Source organism: Gymnoscopelus braueri (genome assembly GCF_963280865.1).
Source record: "Gymnoscopelus braueri genome assembly, chromosome: 24".
NCBI lineage: Eukaryota > Metazoa > Chordata > Actinopteri > Myctophiformes > Myctophidae > Gymnoscopelus > Gymnoscopelus braueri.
In genome coordinates, this window is record NC_137626.1 from 33,943,769 (window position 1) to 33,970,060 (window position 26,292).

At 41.9% G+C, this 26,292-nt stretch overlaps 1 protein-coding gene across 1 annotated transcript in view; it reads left to right on the top strand.

The window, feature by feature from the left end:
• Positions 1-26,292, top strand: part of LOC308080131 (plakophilin-4-like) — a gene marked incomplete at its 3' end in the record, with an annotated part of 48,583 nt that overhangs the window by 7,758 nt on the left and 14,533 nt on the right. Inside the window, exons 4-8 of the mRNA XM_080421891.1 lie at positions 8,578-8,748; positions 11,016-11,232; positions 13,756-13,888; positions 17,101-17,314; positions 18,297-18,480. Coding sequence (XP_080278017.1) covers positions 8,578-8,748; positions 11,016-11,232; positions 13,756-13,888; positions 17,101-17,314; positions 18,297-18,480 — 919 coding nt within the window. The remainder of the gene's footprint in view (positions 1-8,577; positions 8,749-11,015; positions 11,233-13,755; positions 13,889-17,100; positions 17,315-18,296; positions 18,481-26,292) is intronic.

Sequence of the window (26,292 nt, forward strand, 5' to 3'; positions counted from 1 at the left end):
AGCCCAGACTCTCCAGGTCAGCGGTTTTAATAAGATTTACAGAGATGTGTTTTTGTGCAAATTGATCAAAGATGGCACCGTGGCGGTGTCAGGCTCTGCTAGCCGCCACTATTGAGTTTCAAGTCAAAACAACGGAACACAAAGCATTAATTGATATCGATTCAGAGTTTGTTTAAGGACACTTCCGCGAAAAAGACAATAGCTACTGTCAGTGGAGGACAAGGTTTAAAGTTTACTTGGTAACACCGATAAACTGGTAAAGGTCGGGTCTATAATGCATTATAATCACACTTATAATGCATTATAATGCACTTACTGTATAAGGCTTCATAACACTCATTATACATGTTTATAATTATGCATAACAATGTTCATTAAGTATTATAAGCGCTGGTCATAATGTATTATAAGCTCAGCGGAGCAGCACATTATAACTACCATAACTTAGTCAGTTATAAAGTGGCTTTGTTATAAGTTGCTCTGCATAATTATGCACATTTATAATAAGTGTTATGAAGCTTTATACATGCATTGTAGACCCAACCTAAAAGTTAACTGTTATGTGTCCAGAAGAACGAATTAGGTGTGTGACAGGGACACAACAACAACAACTGTAATTGCACTCTGTAGGGTGCAGCTTTTGAGGCGCGACACCTTTATAAGACCACTGGTGCTGCACTATGTGCCAGTCTAGGATCAGATTGCATGTTTCCTGCTGCTGAGACACAAAGGGCTGAGTTTAGTGAACCCAAGTGCAGATGTAGCACCCAGGTACCGTATTACTGGAATGACTGGGAAGCTTGGGTTTGTTTACTCTGTTTGGGGCGACATTTATAAACCTTTGAAGGTAGGATAAGTTTTTTGTTAAAAGCTTAAAGCTCTCTATTCTGATAGGAATCATTGCTATAGAGATGTTTGTTCAGTAACAGGAGTCTCCTCATCTCTCCAGCTCTTCAATAAACAGAAAATACGATTTCAGGTAGGTGACAACATTTTAGCCAATCAGGAGAGAGTATCCATTTATCAGCTTCATTTTGATAGTGTTCCAGTTCCAATTGTGTCTGCTCATTTGTTTGTGTCATCACTTCCAATTTCACTTGTTTAATCTGTATCCTGACTGAGTTCTCTATCCTAATTGGATAAGATATAGGTATCCCGACTTAAAATGCATTTTCTGTTTAATAAAAAGCTGGAGAGACGAGGAGTCTATTTGTTACTGAACAAATACTCTATAGCAATGAGTACTATTAGAATATAGAGCTATTTAACACTTATTGTATCCAAAGAAAATCACTTACCCTACCTTTAGGTGTATGAACCAAAAGACTGTCCAATATACCAGTACATCTATACTTTAAATTGTGATCTCAGACAGTGCTTGATTAAAATGAGAATCACAGAGGTTGTTTCTTTGGGGGGTTTTTTTTAACAAATGTTTTACCCAAGCTTTTAATTTGAATAAAAACAACACAATAACATGAAACAAATATACGATAATAAGTAAACCACTTTTAAATAAACAAATAGGCCTTAGGCCAAAATGACCTTTACTGAAATGTGTGACTCACTTAATCATACTGTAAGAACACCCACAATTGGCTTACATCAACATGTTAAACCACAACTCCTTACATTAGACTCCACACATCATTCATAAGTTCAAGGCTTTTTTATTGGCACTCGGGGGTGGGGGGGGGGGGGCGGGGGCACAGTGGTAAAGTACCTGAGTCCAAAGCAGTTCATCCGGCTTGCCGAGCGACGGTGTCCATACGAACACGATTTTACCGTGTTCGGGGGGGGGGGCGGGGAGGGTGATATTTGTCACTGCATATCGTCTCTGTCGGGTGGAAACCTCATTATGTCCAAAAGTGATACTTTTCAGGATTCAAAATTGCAAAAATAGCAGACCGACAAGACCGAAGCGCGTCGCTTCGTGTCGCGTTTCGAGCTTGTCGATCTGCTATTTTGGATACTTTTGTGCGACGCTGTAGTGTGATCAAGTAGGGCGTTCATTTACGAAAAAGCAAAAAGAGGTTTCTGCCCGACAGCAACGATATACTCCTACGGGCTGGGATGGTGCCTGTCAACAGCAGTCGCAAGCAGGGGAGGAATTAAATGGCATAACGACTAAATTGGGGGGAAATTAGTGTAGAAATAATTGCAGAATACTACGTTTCTCAGGCCAAGGACCCCCTCGCTGAGAGAGAGATGAAGCAGGGACCCCGTCTATATTGTATAAAAATAGCCGAGCGAGGCGGTGTGAGCTTGTAGATCTGCTATTTTTAGCTAAAGTTCTCCTCAGGATGCAGGGATGCTAGGGTCAAGTGGGTAATGTAAAAATAAATATCATATTACACAAAGATTTGGCGGCCCCCCTGTAGTAACCCTGAGGACCCCCTGGGGATTTCCCGGACCCCCTGTTGAAGACCCCTACTCTAAATTTAGAAAAATAAGTTGAAATAAAGCTGCAATCCAGAATGTATTTCAATTAATAAAATATTTAACCAATCTGTAATGGTAGAGTATGTTAATACAATATAATCTGGTGGTTGTATGTAGTCTCCCTACTCCCTTCAATTGAGACATTTAGATCCTGGTGTCGGGTAGGACAACAACTGGTCGACAATGTCAATAAAGTTATTTGAAGCAGACGGCACACCAGATTAGACACTGTACGCCACCATCTTTAGTGTAGTTCGGATATTGTTTCAATTACCTCTCTCCTTAACGAGATACATAAAAGGTAAGGTACTGTTATTATGGTTACGTTTAGACTTTGGTTTGGTGTGGTTTAATTTACAGATTGTAGTCTAATCAGGTGTTAATTTAGACCTGGTGAATGTATTTAACTAGCTGGTTAATAGAAAACAACATCAATAGTATTATACTGTAGAGTTATGAATCACTTCTTCTAGAATGTTCCAAATGCTACTGTATATTAAACAGAACAATTAGCATTTGCATCTCCAACATGCATTAACAACACATTGATTGCCAAGAACGCATTGATGCGTTCTTTCAAATCCATCGATTGAGTGCCGCAATTCAAAAGATTGCATATATGCTATCTTTTGAATTTTCATTGTTTAATCTGTGATCGCGCTGTTCTGTTTATTTTTCATCATCAGTTTAGTTTTTAGCTTACTTCACACTCACCGGGATCCGGATTCATGACGCAGATTCCGTTTCCGGTTCTAATTTTTTTTCCCGGTCATTTTCGGCCAGAATAGGGAAAAACATGTTTTTTCACACGGTATAAAAAACGAACGGAGAGCTCCACTTCTATTTTCTTTAGTCTGGGTGACTAATGGTCATCGTCGTCGTGTATCACAACGGTCTGAAGGCCGATCGGCGATTGTCGAAAACGTCACATCCGGTTATGACGTATGGACTGTTTGAGCCTGTTTGGGGGGGTCGAGCGAGTCAGCGATTGATCGAGGTGTCAATCTACTGCTCTCTGCTGGTCGATCTGTCCTATGTGTTTAAAAACGCAGCCAGACAAGTTATTTGAATGAAAAATTACAAAATAAAAAAAACACGCTGGCACAGGGGTGAGTACATTATGAATAAACTCTGGCAGTCAATGTGTTAATTCACCCATTAATTAACTTCCCATTTGAATACTAATGATAATCCTCCATGGGCATTTTATCTCTGTATTCAGCGGCCTATATAGTGTGCTTAAGAGTCTACTCCCAGTAGATTTATCTTTCATTAAGGTTACCAGCTCTGCCCCTGCATCTCTTAGTCATCCTTTTATGCATTTTTTCACTTTCACTCCATTCTTTGGAAGTCTGCACTGAAGAGACACTTGTTCACTCAGGCTTTTGGCAGCTAATGTGTTTATTTTGTGGGTTTCATGAAAGACACTATACAGTATAAAAATGTGTAGTAAAAAGTTTTTAAAAAAAAGTAAAAAACTTGACTTAAAATGACTTAGGCAGAAAGTGATTTTGGAATGTAACAAGCATTCTTATACTGAGGATATAGGCAATAAGGCACATTATACAACAGGTAGTTCCGACCAAGCAATCTGATTGGTTGAAATAGCTATCTAGCCGTGCTTCAAACCAGCATGATAGCACAGGCCAAATCACATTAATAAATCACTCCGCACTGCAGTCCGCACCTGATTAGACCATATATGGCACAGCTGTGCTGTGACGTCACGCTGTCCCACGGTAGGAAAACAAACAGACAGTAGCCTGACCCACCGCCGCCACCGGAGAACAAACAGCTATGCAAAATGGACTATGTTGTTAATTTTTACTTATTTGGTGGACTTACGGTTGATCAATGGTTAGAAGAAGAGGATGAGAAGGAGAACGCAAAACCAAATGAGAGATATGTTCCAATGACAAATGAAGAAGCAGTGTATGTTATACTTTATCGTACAAAGGTATCACACGGCGAAAATAGCCGATCTACAAGTTCACAACACGTCGCCATCGCAACGCGTTGTCAGCTTGTAGATCTGTTATTTTGGCCACGTGACACGGTCGTATACGACGGAGCATATAGCCTACTGGAGTCAGCTGTGTTGATGAGACGGTGCCTCAGAGTGCTGCTACAGGGACTATTTAATGTCTCAGTCAAATAAACTCTTCTCTTTACAGGGAAACGGATAATAGCGAAACATTTTTATTATGAATTGCCCCACAATATGAATACATTTGGATGTGTTTTGTTGGTAACTGTTGTATAATCGCAATATTACACTCGAAGGTGTGCTTTACCTACATTATTGGCACTTCAGTGATGCTTGCGGAACTCGGCTCCGCCTCGTTCCTGACCGCAACACTGGCGTGCCAATAATGACGGTAAAGCACACCCTCTCGTGTAATATTGCTTAAATGAAGCAGCAGTGTTAGAAGAGTAGAATTAGGCAGAAATGTCAATTTGACCCCCCCCCCAAAAAAAACTTGGACTATCACTTGGCTATGAGGCTAACGGTATGTTAACTCTTTCACTGCCAGACTTATTTCTGGCTGCGTGCACCCACTGCACAAAAAAGTGCACAGGAGCCGAGATACAGCCTTTTTAAGTAATAAGTTAACCAAGAAGTGAATGGAGGAGCAAATCTTCCACCGCAGCTAAAAACGTGAGCGGATGGCCTGTGCGCTAAATCGCATATTTTTATCGCTTTTTTTTGTTGTGATATCCTATTTCATAATGACAGAAACCTCCCCACAGTGTTTTTGTCCGAAATGGGCCGCCATAGTGTTTACAAGCAGACTTGGATTAAATCACTAGTGAAATCTCGTCTTGCGAGACTTCTGGAGGGGCGCATCTAACACAAACACTGTGGAGAGTTTTCTGTCAATATGAACGTCAGGTATCACCCCAAAACACGGACACATGGAGTTATGAAAATTGTCTACTGTAGGCTACCACTCGTCCTAGGATATAATGACATCATATAAAGGTAAGAAAAAGGCTGGTCCGGAATTCTCCTACAATCCTACAATCTAATTTAATTGGGGTGGTTGTATTTTGTCTCCCTGCTCTTCTATTGAGACATTTAGATCGTGTCAAAGGTCATGTCTGACCTAGACACATGACCTAACTAACACACATTTTTACCTGATGGTACCTGAAGATTCAATTTATCCCCTGAGCAAGCAGGCCGGCTCTATTAGCTCAATGGTAAAAATGTCAGCACTTTTGCAAGAAACCAGGTTCAAATCCGGGGTAGAACAGGAAAGTGCTGCTTTAATGTTGTATTATATTCTGTCTTCTGCTTGATCCCATGTTGACTGTTAATTAGTGCTGTTCAATTATGGTAAATAGTATCTCCCTGATTATTATTTTTGTTTTACAGTGAGTAATTATGGTTATTAGTCACAATTGTCAGGGATTATTATATGAACATTTTGAATGTTGCCATCTACTGCAGTTGATTTAAATTAAACATAATGGAATGTTTGTGTGCTACCAAATCCTTCAATAATTAACTGGTGGAAACTAATAGATAGTATAGGCACGTCTCAGACAGGAACAAAACATGGAATTATTGTTGTTTTTGAACTAAATGTTTCCAGGGGGTAAAACTACTGTGCATTCAAGGACCACTGGGTACACTATTGTTCTATTGTTCTATATACTGTATATGTAAGTCGTCCTCCAGTACTGTGTTCTATAGATTTCTATTGTGGTTGATGGCATCGAAGAACAAACAAACAAACAAACATAGATTTTCAACCAGTGACAGCTACCAGCTTTCTAATCAGGCACAGAGGGATCATCCTACAGGTTTTGTGTACACCAGATGTGTGGGTTATATGAGTGCTACACTTTATTCCTGTTTTTAACCTCTATTTATCCAGGGTTGGTTTGCTGAGCACTTCATAGTCACACTGAAAAGCTGGACCCCCCAATGGGCCTGTCGGGGTCCAGGCCCAGGGGCCCAAAGTTCAGGGGGCGCCCTCTAGATTCTAGGAAATTGGGCTGACTAATACATACTGTTCCAGAGCCTTGACATTGACTTTCAGAGTCTGAACCAAAAAGGGCTCACATACAGAGGGCGGTTTTTAGTGATGGGTATTGGCAAGAACCTCACACAATACGTATCTCGATACTTCAGTCACGATACGATTGTATCATGATATATTGCGATACATATTGCGATATATTGCGATATATATTGAGACGAATCACTGGAAGGCGAACTAGCTATAGTACAGCGACTTCTAGAGGAGCGGAGTGTGAGGACCGGACTTCTACCATTGATTTCTATGCATGGGAAAATAGGGCGGCTGTGGCTCAGGAGGTAGAGCAGGTCGTCCATTGATCCGTGGGTCGGCGGTTCGAATCCCAACACCTCCTGTCCACATGTCGAAGTGTCCTTGGGCAAGACACTGAACCCACATTGCCTCCAATGATTCGGTCGGCGCTAGCTTGCCACCATTGGTGTGTGAATGTGGGAAAAGTGGGGACGCTGGCGTCGACTGTTCGCCGCTCCACCTCCCAATGCCCCCCCCCCCCTGTATGAATGAATGAACCATTGTAAAGCGCTTTGAGTAAGTTTGAGTACTTAGAAAAGCGCCATATAAATGCAATTCATTATTATTATGGGAAAATAGTTTTTTTTCTCCAAAAGTATATTGCGATACTACGGCCTGGAGTATCGATACAGTATTGAGAAATAAGATATCGCGATATATTTCCATATCGATTATATTGCCCATCTCTAGCGGTTTTATGAACAGGAAAAGTAGGCAAATACTGTAACTAGGGCCTAGAGCAGGGGTTCCCAAAGTTGGGGTCGCGACCCCACTTGGGGTCGCGGGACACTGACAGTGGGGTCGGGAAATTATTTTGGGTCATAACATATTTTTTTTTCCTTTTTTTTTTTGTTCAACAGAATGGATGAAATACAATCTAAAAATGATTACAAATAGTACATTTGACTATTTTAATACATTACAAATGCGCACCGAACGTGCAAGTTTATGTGCAAAAATGACCTCCAGGGTTAGGTGGGGGTGGCGAGTCAATGGCCGCATTATTTTGGGGTCGCGGGCTGAAAAGTTTGGGAATCGATGGCCTAGAGCGATAATGGGGCCCCGAAGGCTCATTCCAGTCTGCCAGAAGGGCCCCATGATGTTTTCTTTACTCTTTCTTTATCCCCCCCCCCAACAGTCCTAATTGTCTCACGAATAATCTCTGCTCACAAAAGGCCATGTGTTGTTATTTATTTATATTATATAATAAGTATTGATAATTATATTATTTGCTGTCCTTTCTGGTTGCCCTAGGCCCCTGCGCCTTCTGCATACTGCTTGCTGATGGCACATGGCAGGTCCCTACGGCCTGGGTGGTCCGGCCCTCACACAGTTGCAGTTACACGCATTCATACCTGGTAGCTGTCCAGTACAACCACAGTATTCTATGTTTGCTCTCCCTGACAACATGGGGATACAGAGACTTTAGTTGTTCTTGTTGTTTTGAAATAGAAGGAAAGCCCTCAATCATATTGATCAGTAGACTTCTGCTGCTAATTAAGAGACGAGTCCCTTGTAATGGGCAGGGCTCCCAGTTTTGACAAAGAAAGGCCTGGCTGGCCCAAAGCTGTATCGCTTTGAAAACAAGTTGTTTTCCGTTGCCATTAACACAGCATTCATTTCTGTCCCTCGAGGTGAAAGCTCAGCTCCCATGCATAGAGTATGTTCGCTTGTACATAATATTTAACCTAACATTCAGTTCTTTTATGGATATTTTCCTCCACTCTGATTTATTTTTTGCAATTAATCTGACAATGCTGTATGCGTCTCAATCCATGAGATTGATACCAATACTTTTGTACTTTTACTCAAGTAAATTTTGAATTCCGGACTTTTACTTGTAATAGAGTACTTCTACATTGCAGTGTTGATACTTTGACTTAAGTAAAACATTTGAGTACTTTTTCCACCACTGCTTTTTTTCCCCCAAAAATTGCGAAGATAGTGGATGTACAAGCGTCGCAGCGTGACGAGCTGTGCGCCTGTACATTTAACTCATTTATTCATGAAATGACGCCTCTGCATGGGGCGACGTTCCTAAAGTCCATTTCCATGTCCCCGTCCCCGTCCCCAGGCCTCCACAGCTCGTACGCCAGCCACCCCAGCCAGCTGGACCCCGAGCTGCACGCCGCGCTGTCCCCCGACTGTCACATGACTCCCGTGTTTGACGACCGCTCCTTCCACAGCCCGCTGTACCACAGCCCCTCCCACGACCCGCAGGGCACCCTCTACAGGACGAGCGCAGGTACTGCACACAGAGCACCCCCTACAGGACAAGCGCAGGTACTGCACACACAGAGCACCCCCCTACAGCAGTGGTTCTCAAACTTTTTAATGTCAAGGACCCCCAACTTGACACATATTAGCCCACGGACCCCCATTTGAAAAGATATGCCAGGGACCCCCACAAGAGAAGATTTGTATGTCTCTAGCAGTGATTCTCAACCATTTTAATTTTAAGGACCCCACAGTTTGACATGCATTAGGCCACGCACCCGTTGGGGTCCATTTGGTTCCTAACTATCCATCAGTTAGCTGAGGACCCCCAGGAACTCCCTGAAGGACCCCTTGGGGTCCCCGGACCCCACTTTGAGAACCATGGCTCTACAGGACAACAGAGACAGCACCATCGTTCAAGGTTCCTATAACTCAGTGGTTCTCTAAAGTGGGGGTCTGGGCACGCTCCGGGGTTCCTTGATGGGATTTCTTTCCCCTTTTTCTCCCCAATTTATGCCAATTATTTCCTCCCCACACTCATTTCTGTGTGTTGTCACTGCTGTTGTATCCTACTGACTCCTCACCTGTCAGTGAGGAGCCCCCACCGGGAGGACATAGAGCCTCCGTCCTACTCCTCCCGCCCAACACTCCTTGCTGACAGGTGGGAAAATGTTTGCATTGGCACATTTTTTTGGGGGGGGAATCTTCTCTTATGGGGGGTCCCTAGCCAAATATCAACTTGGAGATCCTTGACATAAACATGTTTGACTACCACTGCTACTGGAATACTGAAGACTGTTCTGCACACTTTATTCATGATTGATGACTTATTCATGATTTATTCCAGAAATGTAACACAACCCAGCTGAATTTTATAGTAAAACAGTAGCTCTCTCTCTCCTCTAAAAAACATTTATACACTTTTTCCAGTTCTATTCTAGCTTAGTGACCTCATATCGTACAGCAGTAAAACGCATGTGACAACTGTACTTAGACCACATGGATATTATTAACGTTTCACTTCCTTAATATTAATACGGTCATAAGTGCAAAACACTGTTTGGATTTCTCAGGAATGTACCTGCTTGCAGCTCATATTTATTCCCCATTTCAGAAAACCTTTACAATAGAATTAGACGCATTTAAGTTACTTTCCGAACATCAAGAGACCTCGTATTTAGATTAAGGGACCCCAGGTATGGTCCCCTAATTTGAGGCCAGGAAACTACATTTAAAACAAAAACTAAAAACTAAACTAAAAAGCAATAGCATTAAAGTAATTCTGTGTAACATCCATTTTAGTAATTCTCTTGGTGTTTGTTAGAACTGCGATTCCCAGGATTAAGTTTGAAACCAAACCACGGAAGTATCGCTCCAGAGCGAATGCAGGGTACTGGCACTGAGGATATTTTGGAAAGTAAAAACAACATATGGTGGTTGTTGCTTTCAACACTTTGAAACGCATAAATAAATACATTTATGGGACATTTCCGGAGCCTGCTTTATTTTGGCGTGATTGTCGGGGCTGACACTCGTGAATGAAAACAGTGTTGAGAGAAGTTGTCAAAAAACGCAATTATCTGGAATGGTTATTGTGACAAATATACCTGTGAAAGATTATATCAAAATAACTTCCTTTAACCAGACATTTTTTGGCTAATGTTCCTCCCAGAAAATGAATGCTGGGATCCAAGTGATTATGAAAAAGTAGTGGTGTAAAGTAACTAAGTGCATTTACTCGAAGTACTGTACTTAAGTACAATTTTGAAGTACTTTTACTTTACTGGAGTATTTCAGATTTTCAATACTTCTACTTCTACTCCACTACATCTCAGAGGCAAATAGTGTACTTTTACTCCACTACAATTATTTGAAAACTTTAGTTACTACAGTAGTTACTTAGCAGATATAAATGATTATATTATAAAACATACATTAACCACTTCAGCCCTATTTTATACCTAGGGTATTTGAAAATAGCCGATCTACAAGCTCACAACGCGTCGCATCGCAACGCGTTGTGAGCTTGTAGATCGGCTATTTTCAAAAAATGTAGTACTTTTACTTTTGGTACTTTAAGTACATTTTTGATACCAATACTTTTGTACTTTTACACAAGTACAGTTTGAATTCAGGACTTTTACTTGTAACAGAGCACTTCTATATTGCAGTATTGATACTTTTACGTAAGTGAAACATTTAACTACTTTTTCCACCACTGTGAAAAAGTTACATTGCTGTATGATGTCAAACATGTTTCTTTAATGTCGGCATTGTGACTCTTCCTGTGTTCAGGTTTAGGAACGCTTCCGCGGGCCACCAGCCATTGTGGCACATTGCCGTACCAAAGAAACAGCAGCTACGGACTGAGCTCCGCAGCGCTGTACACCGAATCCTACAGGGTTTCCCAGCAGGGGCTGGCCGCGGACCCCCTCTACTCCAGACACTCTGGCCTGGTGGAAAGGATGGCCACACGCTCACCCTCCATAGACAGCATGCACAAAGACCCCAGGTACGCAGGCACGGGCACACATTCACACACACGCACACACATTTTTAACCACTTAAACCCCAGCGTCCATATTCTGGGGGGAACATTAGCCAAAAATAGCAGATCTACAAGCTCACAATGCGTCGCAAACACAACACATTGTGAGCTTGTAGATCGGCTATTTTTGTTTGTTTTTGTTCCATATTGTGCAGAACACATACAGTACTGTACCTCAGGAAATATTATAATACATTTCTCTTCCAATTTAGCTGATAGATATAAATTGTTCAATCTCATTGTTATTTGGCACCCAGTCAGAAAACCACAGGCGGACTCTGGTCCTGATGACTCAATCACAGTTTAGCCACGCCGCAGCCAGGGCCACTGTTTCAAATTAGTTTCTCCATACCTCCATAAAGCAGTGGTTCTCAAACTTTTTCATGTCAAGGACCCCCACTTTGACACTTATTAGCCCGTGGACTCCCATTTGAAAAGATATGCCAGGGACCCCCATAAGAGAAGATTTTTACGGCTCTAGCGGTGATTCTCAACCATTTTAATTTCAAGGACCCCCAGTTTGACATGCATTATTCTACGGACCCCCATTTAATGGCATTTCTATCAGGGTCAGGGTCCATTTGGATCCATTTGTACACTCTCAGAGTTACAGATCCATAAGGGTCCATTTGGTTCCTAACTATCTAGAATTTAGCTGGGGACCCCCTGAAACTCCCTCAAGGACCCCTGGGGGTCCCCGGACCCCACTTTGAGAACCACTGCCACAAAGTATAAATAATAACTAATACATAATGTGACTCATTTGATAACGTCTGTCTTTGGATTAGTACTTTTTCACCGTCAGTTGATGCTTCGATATCCTTATGAGTAAAAAGTGATCTCTATATACTCGGTTCTCTATTTGGAGTGGAGGAAGACTGTAGGTCTGGCCACGCGAGATGAGTAGGGGCAGGTACACACTGCAGGAGATTTGGTCCGATATTGCTGTCGCCGACCTTTTTTGGCGCTCGCCGACAAAACCTCCCGATCTGACACAGATCGGCCTTTGATCGGCGAGCTAATGCTCGCTGTGTGTAAAAGGCTCCGCGAGACGATATGGCCGCGATTATCCGCTCTGCGACGGCTTTCCGACCGTTTTCAGATAACTACCATGTTAGATATTCAGATGTGTCCCAGACAGGACAGCAGACAATATCGTACAGTATGAAAGGAGATACGACCACCTTGCGAGGAGATGCACGCTACAGCCAATGAGAGCACATTACAGCCACCGTGCCTAGGGGAGCGTCGCTGGATCTGACCACAACAAACAGTCCCTACTGCAATATTACCGTCCAGTCCTGTATTAAGTTAACATTATAAAACAAAATGAGAGAGTGAGCGAGCCCTGTGGGCTGTTTATTTTAGAGGAATTGTACAGAGAGAGAGAGAGACAGAGACAGAGAGCGAGCTCTGTGTGTGTGTGTGTGTGTGTGTGTGTGTGTGTGTGTGTGTGTGTGTGTGTGTGTGTGTGTGTGTGTGTGTGTGTTTGTGAGTGTCTGAACAGCGTTGCCAGATGTTGCGAGAGAAATAAGCAACCAGGTCTATGAAAACAAGCCCAAGAAAAGGCCACTTGAGCACTTTAAACCTATTTACAAATACATTGGATATTTGAAAATAGACGATCTACAAGCTCACAACACGTCGCAGCTATTTTCAAAGAAAGATCTTGAGAAAATTGTGGAATATTTCCCAAATCCACACAAATCTTGTATGGGGGTCTATGATGGTATGATGATATTTTCAGAAGGGGGGTCTGCGGACAAATACATATTATGTGTTGTTTAAACCACTGGTTTAAACAACATTAGGAAACAAGGCCAAATAAGCAACTACACAAATAAGCCCAAAAAACGCACCCCGCAACAACCAATATTTACAAGCAACTCTACAGAAAAACAAGCCCAAAGTAGCTTATAATAAGCGGACATGGCAACTCTGTCACTGACTGCTTCTGCGCACTTGACGTGCGAGAGAGTGAGAGAGAGAGAGGGAGAGGGTCGGGAGAGAGAGAGGGAGATCGAGGGGCATATCACGGGATACGTCGATTAAAATGAATTGGAATAAACACAAATGTATGTATTGGGACTGACTCTGGAGATAGCATCCTAGTGAACTATCCTACAGTGTGTAATCCCTGGTCGGGGATCAATCTATAGTGTGAAAACCACAACGATATATGACAGCCGATTTCAAGAAATAAACTCCTGCAGTGTGTAATGCTTAACGATCAGATGACCCCCCGACCACTTAAAGGTCCTGCAGTCTGTACCTGCCTTAACAAACAAACTATTTATTTACCAAACTTGGTAAATAGTTACACCTTGAGAAGGCGGTTTGTGTACATACATAACATAGGTCTGTCTCTCTCTCTCTCTCTCTCTCTCTCTCTCTCTCTCTCTCTCTCTCTCTCTCTCTCTCTCTCTCTCTCTCTCTCTCTCTCTCTCTCTCTCTCTCTCTCTCCCCCCCCCCCCCTCTCTCTCTCAGGGAGTTTGCTTGGCGTGACCCGGAGCTTCCAGAGGTCATCCACATGCTCCAGCATCACTTCCCGTCCGTCCAGGCCAATGCTGCGGCGTACCTCCAGCACCTCTGTTATGGAGACAACAGGGTCAAGGTGGAGGTGAGAGAGCCAATGATTGGCTTGCATCTGAACGCAAGCCGATCCGTCAGATGTGCGCATTTCCGTATATTTGATTTTATTAGACGTTATACAGGAAAAAACACATGTTACATCATGTTCATCGGATACAAACGTCAAGGATACAGACAGGCACATAAAAGTCTTGCGACTTATTTCCGATGTGGTCCTTGGTCTGAGACAAACAACATTGCAACAAAATACATACAGTACATGTAGAAAGTACAGTTATAAATAAAACAATCAATAGCTACACAACCTACAGCATAAATACATATAATCGCATTGCTAACATAAGAGACCCTACTATTTTGCTATTTAACATTTTCTAAAAGCCATGCTTTGACTCTTATCTTAAATATATCGTCGCTGTCTGGCAGAAACACAATTTTTCAGATTTACATTTTTTTTATCATAAATCGGTGCTATTGAACACCTTTTACGTCTGTGTGTTGGTTAAAAAAATATTGAACCAATGAAAAGTATTACAAAGTGCTTCTGACAAAACCAGCTAACTCCGTTGGATCCTCAAAGTTTCTGCTAAACCAGCTGAGTCCACCAAAGGGGGGTGGAGTTAGCTGGTTTTGCTGACTCCAGGCTCCAACCCCTTTTGACCTCCAACCTCATTGTGAGCTTGGAGGTCCATTCAGCTGTTCTTATCAATGATGAACAAAACCTCCTAACTCCAGTTAACTCTATAACTGCCAAAGACGTTTATAAACGTCTTTGGGCCTTCAGCTATTGCCTGCCAAAGACGTTTAACTCTATAACTGCCAAAGACGTTTATAAACGTCTTTGGGCCTTCAGCTATTGCCTGCCAAAGACGTTTAAAAACGTCTTTAAAAAAAAAAAAAAAAAAAAAATTCTAAAAAGATTCTCTAATTATTTAAGATTGACACCTTTTCGATATTCCAAACGAATAAGGAGATAACAATTCCCAAAGATTTGCTGCTCCATCCACTTCAATGTTAAAATTGAAACGGACAAACAATTCACAATGTTTTTTGGTTTGAAACTACTGGTTTTGAGCTATTTTCAAACATCAAACAACACATGACAACAAGGTCAAATTGACCTCGTTGACATTTGTGAAACCACACCTGAATCTCATCTGTGATTAGAAATTTTCTGGGGATCAATCATACTGGAGAAAAATATTCTGTGGCTATGCGAAAAGGTACCAAAATCGGTCAAAACCCTGGCAGAGGCTACAGACTTTTTGAAAAAACTCTGGCAGGGTAAGAGTTAACTTTAGTTTTTTTCATTTCCTGAAAATGTTACATTTTGGAGTTAGCTGGTTTCTGCCCAACAGTAGAGATATATATATTCGGCCAAATACATATCATTTTGGGGGTCCTTGACATGAACAAGTTTGAGAACCACTAATATAGCAACATAGGTTTTAAAAAAAAAACAACAGTTAGGATTTAGAAGACAAGAAGCCAAAAATCGGCGGCCTCAGGTCTTAACATAAGTATATTTCCCAGGGTTATCTTCTGGGGCTCAGCTCTATGGTGGGGGCAGTGCCAACAAAGTGCCGGTTTTCCAGATGTGTTAGTTCTTTGTCGAGTGCTATTTTTAGAAGTGAGGACAGCGGACTGCACGCAGGCAACATGATATGAAATATGCACGTGCAGCATAAACACATTATCCATGCGCAGCAATATGAAAAGATTGTGACCACGCACTTTGACACATATGAAAACATTGCATCACATCAATATGAATAGAATTAGATCAATAAATATGAATGTCAAATTCATATGGTAGAACAAGGGTGCAATTTGTGGAAAAAGCACAGCTGTTTAGTTTTTTGTAGCGCACGTTTGTATGCGAAACTAGAACTAATAAAAACTGCTTCATGCTTCTCATTTTATTTAGGATACTTATTTATTAGACTGCTATTCTTTATTAGACTGCTCAAAAAGATGTTTACATTTATTGAAATACGAGCGCATGTACTGAATCTGTCCCATTGGTTGGTGCCGGTCACTGCCAGGTCATGGTTCACCAATGTTGAACCCGATGCGTCGGACATCACTCACTTTATAATGGCAGCAGTGGTGGAAAGTAAATGTACTCAAGTACTGGACTTAGTTCAGTTTTGGGGTATTTGTACTTTACTTGAGTATTTCTAATTTCCAACACTTCTACTCCACTACATCTCAGAGGCAAATATTGTACTTTTACTCCACTACAATTATTTGAAAACTTAGTTACTATAGTTACTTTGTAGATTTGGATTATTATTACAAAACATACAGTAACCACTTCAGCCCTATATACATTTCGGCCATTTGAAAATAGCAGATCTACAAGCTCACAATGCGTCGACGCATTGTGAGCTTGTAGATCTGCTATTTTCAAAAGATTTGTATACATTTGAAAACTTGAAATGGGACATTTTGCATAATGAGTACTTTTACTTTTGGTACTTAATAAAAATGTTATACTGTTATTTATATATTTGTATACTTATTTGTATACAAAAAATATTTGTATTCATATATTTGTATACTTATACTATTTTTATACATGTTACTTAAAGGTAGGGTAAGTGATTTTCTTTGGTTAAATAGCTCTATATTCTGATAGTACTCATTGCTATAGAGTGTTTGTTCAGTAAAAGGAGTCTCCATGTCTCTCCAGCTCTTTATAAGACAGAAAATGCATTTTTGTTTCAGTTTCAGTTTAATTTCCAATTTTATCCAATCAGGATAGAGAACTGAATCAGGATATAGATTAAACAAGTGAAATTGGAAGTGATGACACTAAGAAATGAGCAGGCAAAATTGGAACTGGAACACTATAAAAAGTAAGCTTAAAAATGGGTACTTTCTCCTGATTGGCTGAGATTTTTACACCTACCGGAAAATGTATTTTCTGTTTATTAAAGAGCTGGAGAGAAGGGGAGACTCCTGTTACTGAACAAACACTCTATAGCAATGATTACTATCAGAATATAGTGCTTTAACCTTTTAACAAAATACTTTTTGTTTTAACCAAAAAATATCACTTACCCTACCTTTAAGTAATTAAAATATTTGAGTATGTTTTCCACCACCGAATGGCAGTGAACGGCACTTCCGACGCAACCGCCTGAATATGCCTAAACCAGTTCTAATAGACGTTTCGGTGAACGCAAAATGCTAATGCTAATCTACTCGGGGTGAACTGTTGTCCCCCCTTTGCAGGTGTCTCACCTGGGCGGCATCCAGCATCTGGTGGACCTGCTGGACCACAAGATGACGGAGGTGCAGAAGAGCGCCTGCGGGGCCCTCAGGAACCTGGTCTACGGCAAGGCCACCGACGAGAACAAGGTAGCGCTGAGGAACTGCGGCGGCGTACCGGCCCTGCTGCGCCTCCTGAGGAAGACCACGGACAACGAGGTCCGCGAGCTAGTCACCGGTACGTCTGGTACACTGGTGTTATTCCACCTGGTAGATCCATGTTGAATTCAAAAGAATAGGCTCTATGCACAGTAGTGAAAATAAATAAAACCATTTCGCTACACAGGCTGTTTTGTGTTGTTGAAAGTCTATAGTCTAGAGTTGGGAAGAGTTGGGAAGCCTCTCAGCACCCCACCTGCTCTGTAAAATACACTTTTTGGACAGAAAAGAAAATATTTCACAGGAAGGAAAAAATGTTAGTGCCCTCTACAGATCTGGTCAATGGAATTTTTCTATTGACCAGATTTTTCCTTCCGGTGAAATATTTTCTTTTCTGGCCAAAAAGTGTATTATACAGAGAAGGTGGGGTGCTGAGAGGCTTCCCACCTCCGAGACAGACTTTCAACAACACAAAACAGCCTTTGTTTAGGTGTGTAGCGAAATGGTTTTGTTTATTTTCACTACTGCTGGAGCCCTCGCAGGGCAGTGGAATTCCTTGTACAAGCGCAGAGCCCAGTGCCTGGCAGGGCGTTAGAGAGAACTCACTAACGCTCTGGACCAGGGCTATATGCACAGCAGCCATATTGGAATGAAATTGGGCCTGTTCCTTACTCCCTTTACAGGTGTCACCAATGATTCTAATGAAGGCTCTGTTCCATTTAGTGTCGCACAATGGTTCTCAAACTTTTTTAATTTGAAGGACCCCCATAACTCTGAAAGTATACAAATGGAACCAAATGGACCCGTAATGGAACCCCCTCAATGAACCATGAGAGTCCCTGGACCACACAAGGGTGGAGGGTGATATGTGTCACTGCACAACAGCACAACAGCAGTGACAACACACAGAAATGTGTATGGGGAGGAAGCAATTGGCATAACGACTAAATTGGGGAGAAAAAGGAATTGTTGTGCGCTGCCAAATAATACACTGGTCTGTACCTTTTAAACAGTCAATGAAATATTCAACAAACCAATCAATCAATACAATGTCTCTCCAGGCGTGCTGTGGAACCTGTCGTCGTGCGACGCGGTCAAGATGACGATCATCCGCGACGCGCTGACCACGCTGTGCAACACGGTGGTCATCCCGCACTCGGGCTGGAGCACGGCGCCGCACCGCGACGAGCACAAGCTCAAGTTCCACTCCTCCCTGCTGCTGAGGAACACCACCGGCTGCCTGAGGTGGGTGCGCGCTTGTGTGTGCGCGTATGTGTGTGTGTGTGTGTGTGTGTGTGTGTGTGTGTGTGTGTGTGTGTATGTATGTACTGTACTTGTGAGGGCCAAATGTCCCCACAAGTATGGTATAATTTGAGAAATAGACTTGGTAAGGACAACTTTCCTGGTTCTTACAATAAAAAAAAAAGTTTTATGGTGAAATATATATTTGGGGAGTTAGGCTTACAATTAGGAAAATATTCTGGTTTGGGATAGGTTAGGATTAGACATTTAGGTTAGTTATGCCTGATTTATGCTTAGTTGTGTGCAAGTGTTGTGCACCAAAAATAGCAGATCTACAGGACTGCAATGTGACAGACCTCTTTTTTTGTTTGCTTCAGGGTTGAGGTAAAAAAATATATAATAATGGCATTCATAAAATGTCCATCCTAAACCGTTAATGTCCTCACAAGTATAGAAATACGAACGTGTGTTAGTGTGAGTGTGTGTGTGTGTGTGTGTGTGTGTGTGTCATGTTTTTGTGAAGAAAAAAAAACGCACACACTGTGTTGACAACGCTGTGTGTTGTCATGTCTGGTAACTCCAGGGAGATGGAAAACAAACACACCTGTTTTTTGTATGAAGGAAGTAAGTAGGTCAGAGTGGCTTACTGTTGGTATCAGCCGAGCAACAAGCAACACATCCTTATTCGCACGAGCTCCCGACATTGGCGGTTTCATGGAAGAGCTAGAATAGAGAAAGAAAAGAAACGTGTGGAAAAGAAACAAGAAAACAAATACAAAAAACGCAGTCAAAATGTCAACATAAATATGCAATATCCAATGCTCATATACGCTAAGTTGACAGTGGCCGGGATCAAACCCAGAACTTTTCAGATGAAAAGGTGAGCTCTCTACCGACTGAACTACCTGGCAGTGAATGTGTTAATAATATTTTTGTTTGTTTGTTTGTTTTTTTGGTGGTGTGAAAGAAAGTTGAGTTGAACAACCAAACTCCAAAAACACCACATTCCGTCTGCGTCTTCTTAACTCTTTCAGTGCCAAGAGTATTTTCATAAAGTACTCCCCCAGTGCCAGCAATTTGCGTTTTTATTTTATTTTTTAATTTTGTAATTTTTCATTAAAATAAATGATCTGATTGGGTTTTTAAACCCATAATACAGTTCTACCAGTAGAGAGCAACAAATCGACACATTGATGACCTCGCTGGCTCACTCGCCCCCTCCCAAACAGGCTCACGTCATATCCGGTCATAACCGGATGTTGACATTTTTGACAATCGTTGATCGGGCTAAATTACGATGTGATACACGACTACGATGACTGATCGTCACCCAGACCAAAAAAAACTTGACTTTCCCTATTCTGGCCAAAAATGATCGCGGGAAAAAAATTAGAACCGGAAACGGAATCTGCGTCATGAAACCGGAACCCAATGAGTCTGAAGGAGTCAGGAAGCGAAAGTGATCATGAAAAATAAACAGTATAGCGCGACCACAGTCAAAAGTAAAAACTCGGGATTTCTCGTGCTGGCACGGAGGGTACTCGGGAAAAACTCGGGATATCTCGGGGCGTGGCACTGAGAGAGTTAAAGGGATAGTTCACCCCCAAAATGACTTTTTTCCTATCGATTAGTCACCCCATGGAGACTTGAATTCATGGATATTATTTTCATTCCTAAGCCAATAATTTGATGACCGGCAGCGGTTCCGGTAGGAGACTCCTTTGTGTATCCTACCGGAACCGCTTCCTACCAAATTCAAATTATTGGCTTAAGAATGCGACAAAAAAACAAAACATCCATGAATTCTCCATTCAGTCTCCATGGGTTGACTAATTGATTTAAAAAATATATTTTTTGGGGGTGAATTAAAAGCAACCTGTGGACAGACTTGTTACATTTTCCTTTTTTCCTTTTTCACTGAGACATAAATCAGGACAGCTGAGGACAGCGCTGTAATATCTACAACAATGTCCCAGTGCTGAGGTATTCTAAACAGCACCGATGTGCATTTTATTACTGTAAGCAATGCGTTTTTTTTGCACCAGGGATGTGTCAATACAGTATTTGAACCCACTGTGGTATTCTGCCCTGTGTGTTTTCCAGAACACAAAAAAAATAAACCCTGCAAAGCAACCTCAGCTGAACCGACTGTTAAGTGTTGCATTTCGTCGCTTGTCGGGCAGAGACCTTGTATCTCCATATTTCATCTTTTTATGTTTTCTTTCATAAATTAATGGCCTACTTCGTTGTACAAGAGTGTCGTGCAAAAACAGCCATTATAGCCACATGGTGACGCGTTGTGAGCTTGTGAATCTGCTATTGTTTTTTTTTTTACAAATAAAGTGAAAGTGGTTAACACATGGACTGCCATGGATGTTATATTACGTCATCTCAAACCCAACGCTTGACCGCCAATGACGTAATATTACGTCATCTGGTGTTTTTTGTGATTACGCTAGAGGGCGCTCTTTGCCAACCTATGAATGATGCCTTGACTTCGAGAGAAGGATCCACCCGGAAATGACGTCATCTAAAACATTTTCACCCTGTCCGCTACAATGTTAGAAGATTTAAACATCTAACAATCTTTCTTTTCCCATATTGTTTTTTTTTCCATTGAAAGAAGAGAGACTTTCCACCGAGACATCGTTTGTTTACATCCGCGTTGAATTTCTTCTTCTGTGGATCGTCAAAATCCACTGTACTGGCAGTGGCGGATGAATTAATGAATTAGTTAATACCTGGCAAGGAATGTGTGAAGTGTGTGGATCTGTGGGTTTTATAAATATTGATCCAATGAAAGGTATTACCTGGAACACAGGTTCAGTTTTCGTTTTCCTGAAAAGTAACTGTTTTGGACATACAAGGTTTCCACCCGACAGCGGCGATGTGGAAAGGCAAGGGATTGCTGAGTGCGCATTTCATTTTTAGCAACGCCCTGCTTTAGATCCATACACACACACACACACACACACACACACACACACACACACACACACACACACACACACCTGCACGGGCAAAATCCTTAGTATTAACCCATTAAGACGCATCTGTGTCATTTTTAGTTTTCTTTGGATATAAAAAAATAGCAGATCTACAAGTTCATAGTCTACAAGCACTATGAGCTTGTAGATCTGCTTTTTTTTTTATTAAATCGTGAAAATGTGTTCAAATCTTTGAAATATTTGTATAAATTTTTAACTCAAATCTTTGCTTCTGCAGGGTCCTTAGAACAAAATATTTTCAGATGGGTGTCCGTGGCCAAATACATATCATTTTGGGTGGTCCTTGACATGAAGAAGTTTAAGAACCACTGATATAGCAACATAAGTTAAAACAAAAAAAAACTTTTAGGATTTAGAAGACATTTGTAGAATTCCCAGAAGCAAAGATTTGAGTTAAACAAAAAAATATATTTATTCAAAGATTTGTACAAATAAAAATAAAAAACAGATCTACAAGCTCATAGTGCGGCATTACACAGCTTGTATATCAGCTATTTTTTGAATAGTCAAAGGAATCTAAAAATGACACTGAGATGCGTTCCCGGTCTTAATGGCTTAAGCGAACTCCGAAGGATGTACAAATGGAAATCGGTTCCATTTGTACATCCTTCGGAGCGTCATCATACAGTGTGGGCTCTACAGCGTTCTTTTATCGTCGGCAACTGGAGCATCTCGGCTGGCGCGCAGAGGGGGATTAGGTGCCGTGCTGAAGGGCACCTTGATAATAGACGCGGATGCCGGGGAGAGGGGGGGGGGGGGAATTATTAATTAACTTCCCCCCACTTACTGTACGTTTTGGATTCAAACGTTGTGATCTCTTCTCTCTTCCCAGCACAGGCCTGCCTGCCTGCCTCTGTCTTTCATCTCCCTCTCCAAGCTATAGAGCCTAATGCGGAGGCACCCATGCATGCAAACAATCACCCTGCCATCATTTCATAAAAAGGGGAGGGAAATTGTTTTAATTCTGTTGGAGAAACCAACAGCATTAGCTCGGTTTCCATTTTAAAATGTGACGGCAACTTGCATGTATGTATGTATTTATGTATGTACCGTATTTCCTCTAATAGTGACCTCTATTCAATTAAAAACCGGGCCTCTATTAATGACCTCGGACGTTGTTGAAACAAGCAATAACAAGCCGGTCTGCTTATAGAAGCCTCTTTTTTCCCCCTTTTTTTAAAGTCTCAAGCGGGCGCTGTTTACTAAGATACCCATAGAGTCATATGAAGATGCGTGACCCGCCCCTGACTTTATACTTCCTTATAGACAGGTTTCTCGTTTACAAACATTGAGACTGCATGATCCAAACCTGTTTTATGGAGCGCTGATTTCTGTTCATTCAACAGACCTTCTCTTGTGTGTTGGCTGGTGAGACGCTCCTAGCGAGACATATATACTCCACCCCGCAACGGTATTGTGCGCAGAGAACAGCTCACATCGCGTCGCGGATGCGACCGTTGTGAGCTTGTAGGTCTGCTGTTCTCGTCCTTTCTCAGCGCGCAACACGTTCGCACGGCGGAGCATAAATTAGGTTTGAGGGGATACAGCTGAGTGATCAAGCAGTCAAGGAAAATAATGTGTTGGTGGGGGGGGGGGGGGGGGGGACCAATTAAACAAACAATATCTTCAACAAAAAAAGTTCTGGTCTGGTGTACCTGTCCATTAAAGTAAGAGCGAGGCCAAAGGTTTAGGTCCTGTGTTGCCTATAAAACAAGGAAAACGTCAGCTCAGCTTCCAAACAATTGAAATGAATGAGTGGAGTGTTTCACTTGCTGCCCAAGTACTGCGTCCTTCCCCCGTGGAGAGCCAGCAGAGTCTGAGGAACTCAGGAGTATTCGTAGTTCAAAGCTTGATAAGAACCAGGCGGCGCTCTTGAAAATGAAGGCAATGCGGGAAGTAATGACAAAGCTGCAGTTCTCATTAGTGGCCCAGCAGCTGGCGCTGATTCCCCTCCGCCGACTGCAAAAGAAATGTCATTCTGTTGAAGTCAATGGAAACTTGGCCCGACTTTACACTTGGTTTTATTGCCTTAATAAACCTTTTCATGAATACTTTATGTTTTCAATCGCTAGTTTCAAGTCTTCTTTCACTATGAGTTTTAGTAAATTATGGTCCCATTATTGTTTTTAATTGATGATAAAGACAGCTGCGGTGTGATTGAATTATACTGAGTGAAGACCCACCCCTCGCTTCCCTTCACACCAATAGCACACTGGTTGCGGTAGCCATTTTCAGCTGAACTAGCTCCCTTAAGGCAGGTACAGACTGGAAGACCTTAAAGTGGTCGGGGGGTCATCTGATCGTTAAGCATTACACACTGCAGGAGTTTATTTCTTGAAATCGGCTGTCATAATATCGTTGTGGTCTTCACAACAGGATTGATCCCCGACAAGGGCTGACACACTGTAGGATAGTTCACTAGGATGCTATCTCCAGAGTCAGACCCAATACATACATTTGAGTTTATTCCAATTCATTTTAATCGACGTATCCCGTGATATGCCTCTCTCCCTCTCCCTCTCCCCCTCTCTCGCTCTTTCTCTCTCTCTCTCTCTCTCCCTCTCTCTCTCTCTCCCTCTCTCGCAGTCAAGTGCGCAGAAGCCGTCAGTGACAGCGTTGCCATGTCCGCTTATTATAAGCGACTTTGGGCTTGTTTTTCTGTAGAGTTGCTTGTAAATATTGGTTGTTGCGGGGTGCATTTTTTGGGCTTATTTGTGTAGTTGCTTATTTGGCCTTGTTTCCTAATGTTGTTTAAACCAGTGGTTTAAACAACACATAATATGTATTTGTCCGCAGACCCCCCTTCTGTAAATATGTTGTGCCATCACTGACCCCCATACAAGATTTGTGTGGATTTGGAAAATATTCCACAATTTTCTCAAGATTTTTATTTGAAAATAGCTGCGACGCGTTGTGAGCTTGTAGATCGGCTATTTTCAAATATCCAATGTATTTGTAAATAGGTTTAAAGTGCTCAAGTGGCCTTTTCTTGGGCTTGTTTTCATAGACCTGGTTGCTTATTTCTCTCGCAACATCTGGCAACGCTGTTCATAACAGCGTGCACATGCTGCACACTCACACACACACACACACACAGAGCTCGCTCTTGCTCTCACTCTCTGTCTGTCTGTCTGTCTCTCTCTCTCTCTCTCTCTCTCTCTGTACAATTCCTCTAAAATAAACAGCCCACCACCAGGCTCGCTCACTCTCTCATTTTGTTTTATAATGTTAACTTAATAACAGGACTGGACGGTAATATTGCGGTAGGGACTGTTTGTTGTGGTCAGATCCAGCGACGCTCCCCTGGCCACGGTGGCTGTAATGTGCTCTCATTGGCTGTAGCGTGGATCTCCTCGCAGACCCTTTCATAATGTATGATACTGTCCGATCTCCTGTCTGGGACAGAGCTGAATATCTAACATGGTAGTTATCTGAAAACGGTCGGAAAGCCGTCGCAGAGCGGATAATCGCGGCCACATCGTCTCGCGGAACCTTTCACACAGAGCGAGCATTATCTCGCAGATCAAAGGCCGATCTGCGTCAGATCGGGAGGTTTTGTCGGCGAGCGCCAAAAAATGTCGGCGACAGCAATCTCGGACCCAATCTCCTGCAGTGTGTACGGGCCCTTAGTCCATAATTATTTTTACAGTCTATGATGAGAACAAAATGCAACGCAGCTGTCAGCACTTGCTTAACCCATTTAGACCGGGGAAGAATCTGTGTCATTTTTGTATTTCTTTGGCTATTAAAAAATAGCAGATGTACAAGCTCATAGCGTGGCACAGAGTGCCGCGCTATGAGCTTCTGCTATTACTTCTGCTATTGTACATCTGCTATTTTTGAAAAAAAATATATATATGTGCAAATCTTTGAATATATACATTTTTAACTCAAATCTTTGCTTCTGGGGGTCCCAGGAACAAAATATTTTCAGATGGGGGTCTGCGGCCAAATACATATAATTTTGGGGGTCCTTGACATGAAAACGTTTGAGAACCACTGATATATATAGCAACATACGATTTTTCAAAAAAGAAACTTTTAGGGTTTAGAAGACATTTGTAGAATCCCCAAAGCAAAGATTTGAGTAAAAAGAAATCAATGATAAAAAAAAGATTGGCACCTTTTTCTTTTTTTCCCCCAAAAATAGCAGATCTACAAGCTCATAGGGCGGCACCGAGTGCCGCCCTATGAGCTTGTAGATCTGCTATTTTTGAATAGCCAAAGAAATAAAAAAAATGACAGATTCTTTCCCGGTCTAAATGGCTTAACAGAGCGCTCGTGTCACCAGGGCAAGCTGATTAAGAAGTGAAATTGGCACATTGCTGCTCAATGAGCTGGCCAAGGGGCCGGCGCTGAACTCTTTCCTCAGACCTCTGGCTAACCTGGTGGAAGTGCTCACTTGAGACGGTTAATTAGCTATACACACTCCACACACTGTTTTTTTTTCATATTGTGGAACCCATGAACCATCTCTCTATCTTTCTATCTTTACCCTATGCACAGCAATACATGGTTGTTACTGTCTCTTTAAGAGTTTTTTATTGCTTTTGTTTTAAGCATGTGTGCGTGCGCGTACGTGTGCGTGTGCGTGCGTGTGTGTGTGTGTGTGCGTGCGAGATAACTCAGGAAAGACACTGGAGAGACACACGTCTAATCTTCAAGAGTACACATACTAAATATAGGGCTAAACCTAGAGTATCTTCCAGCGGTAGAAATAAGTTACAAAATACCAAATAAGAGATGCAATGCCTAGTCTGGCTGGACCGTCCAGGACTTGCATAATGTATGAGCTATTAACAGATAT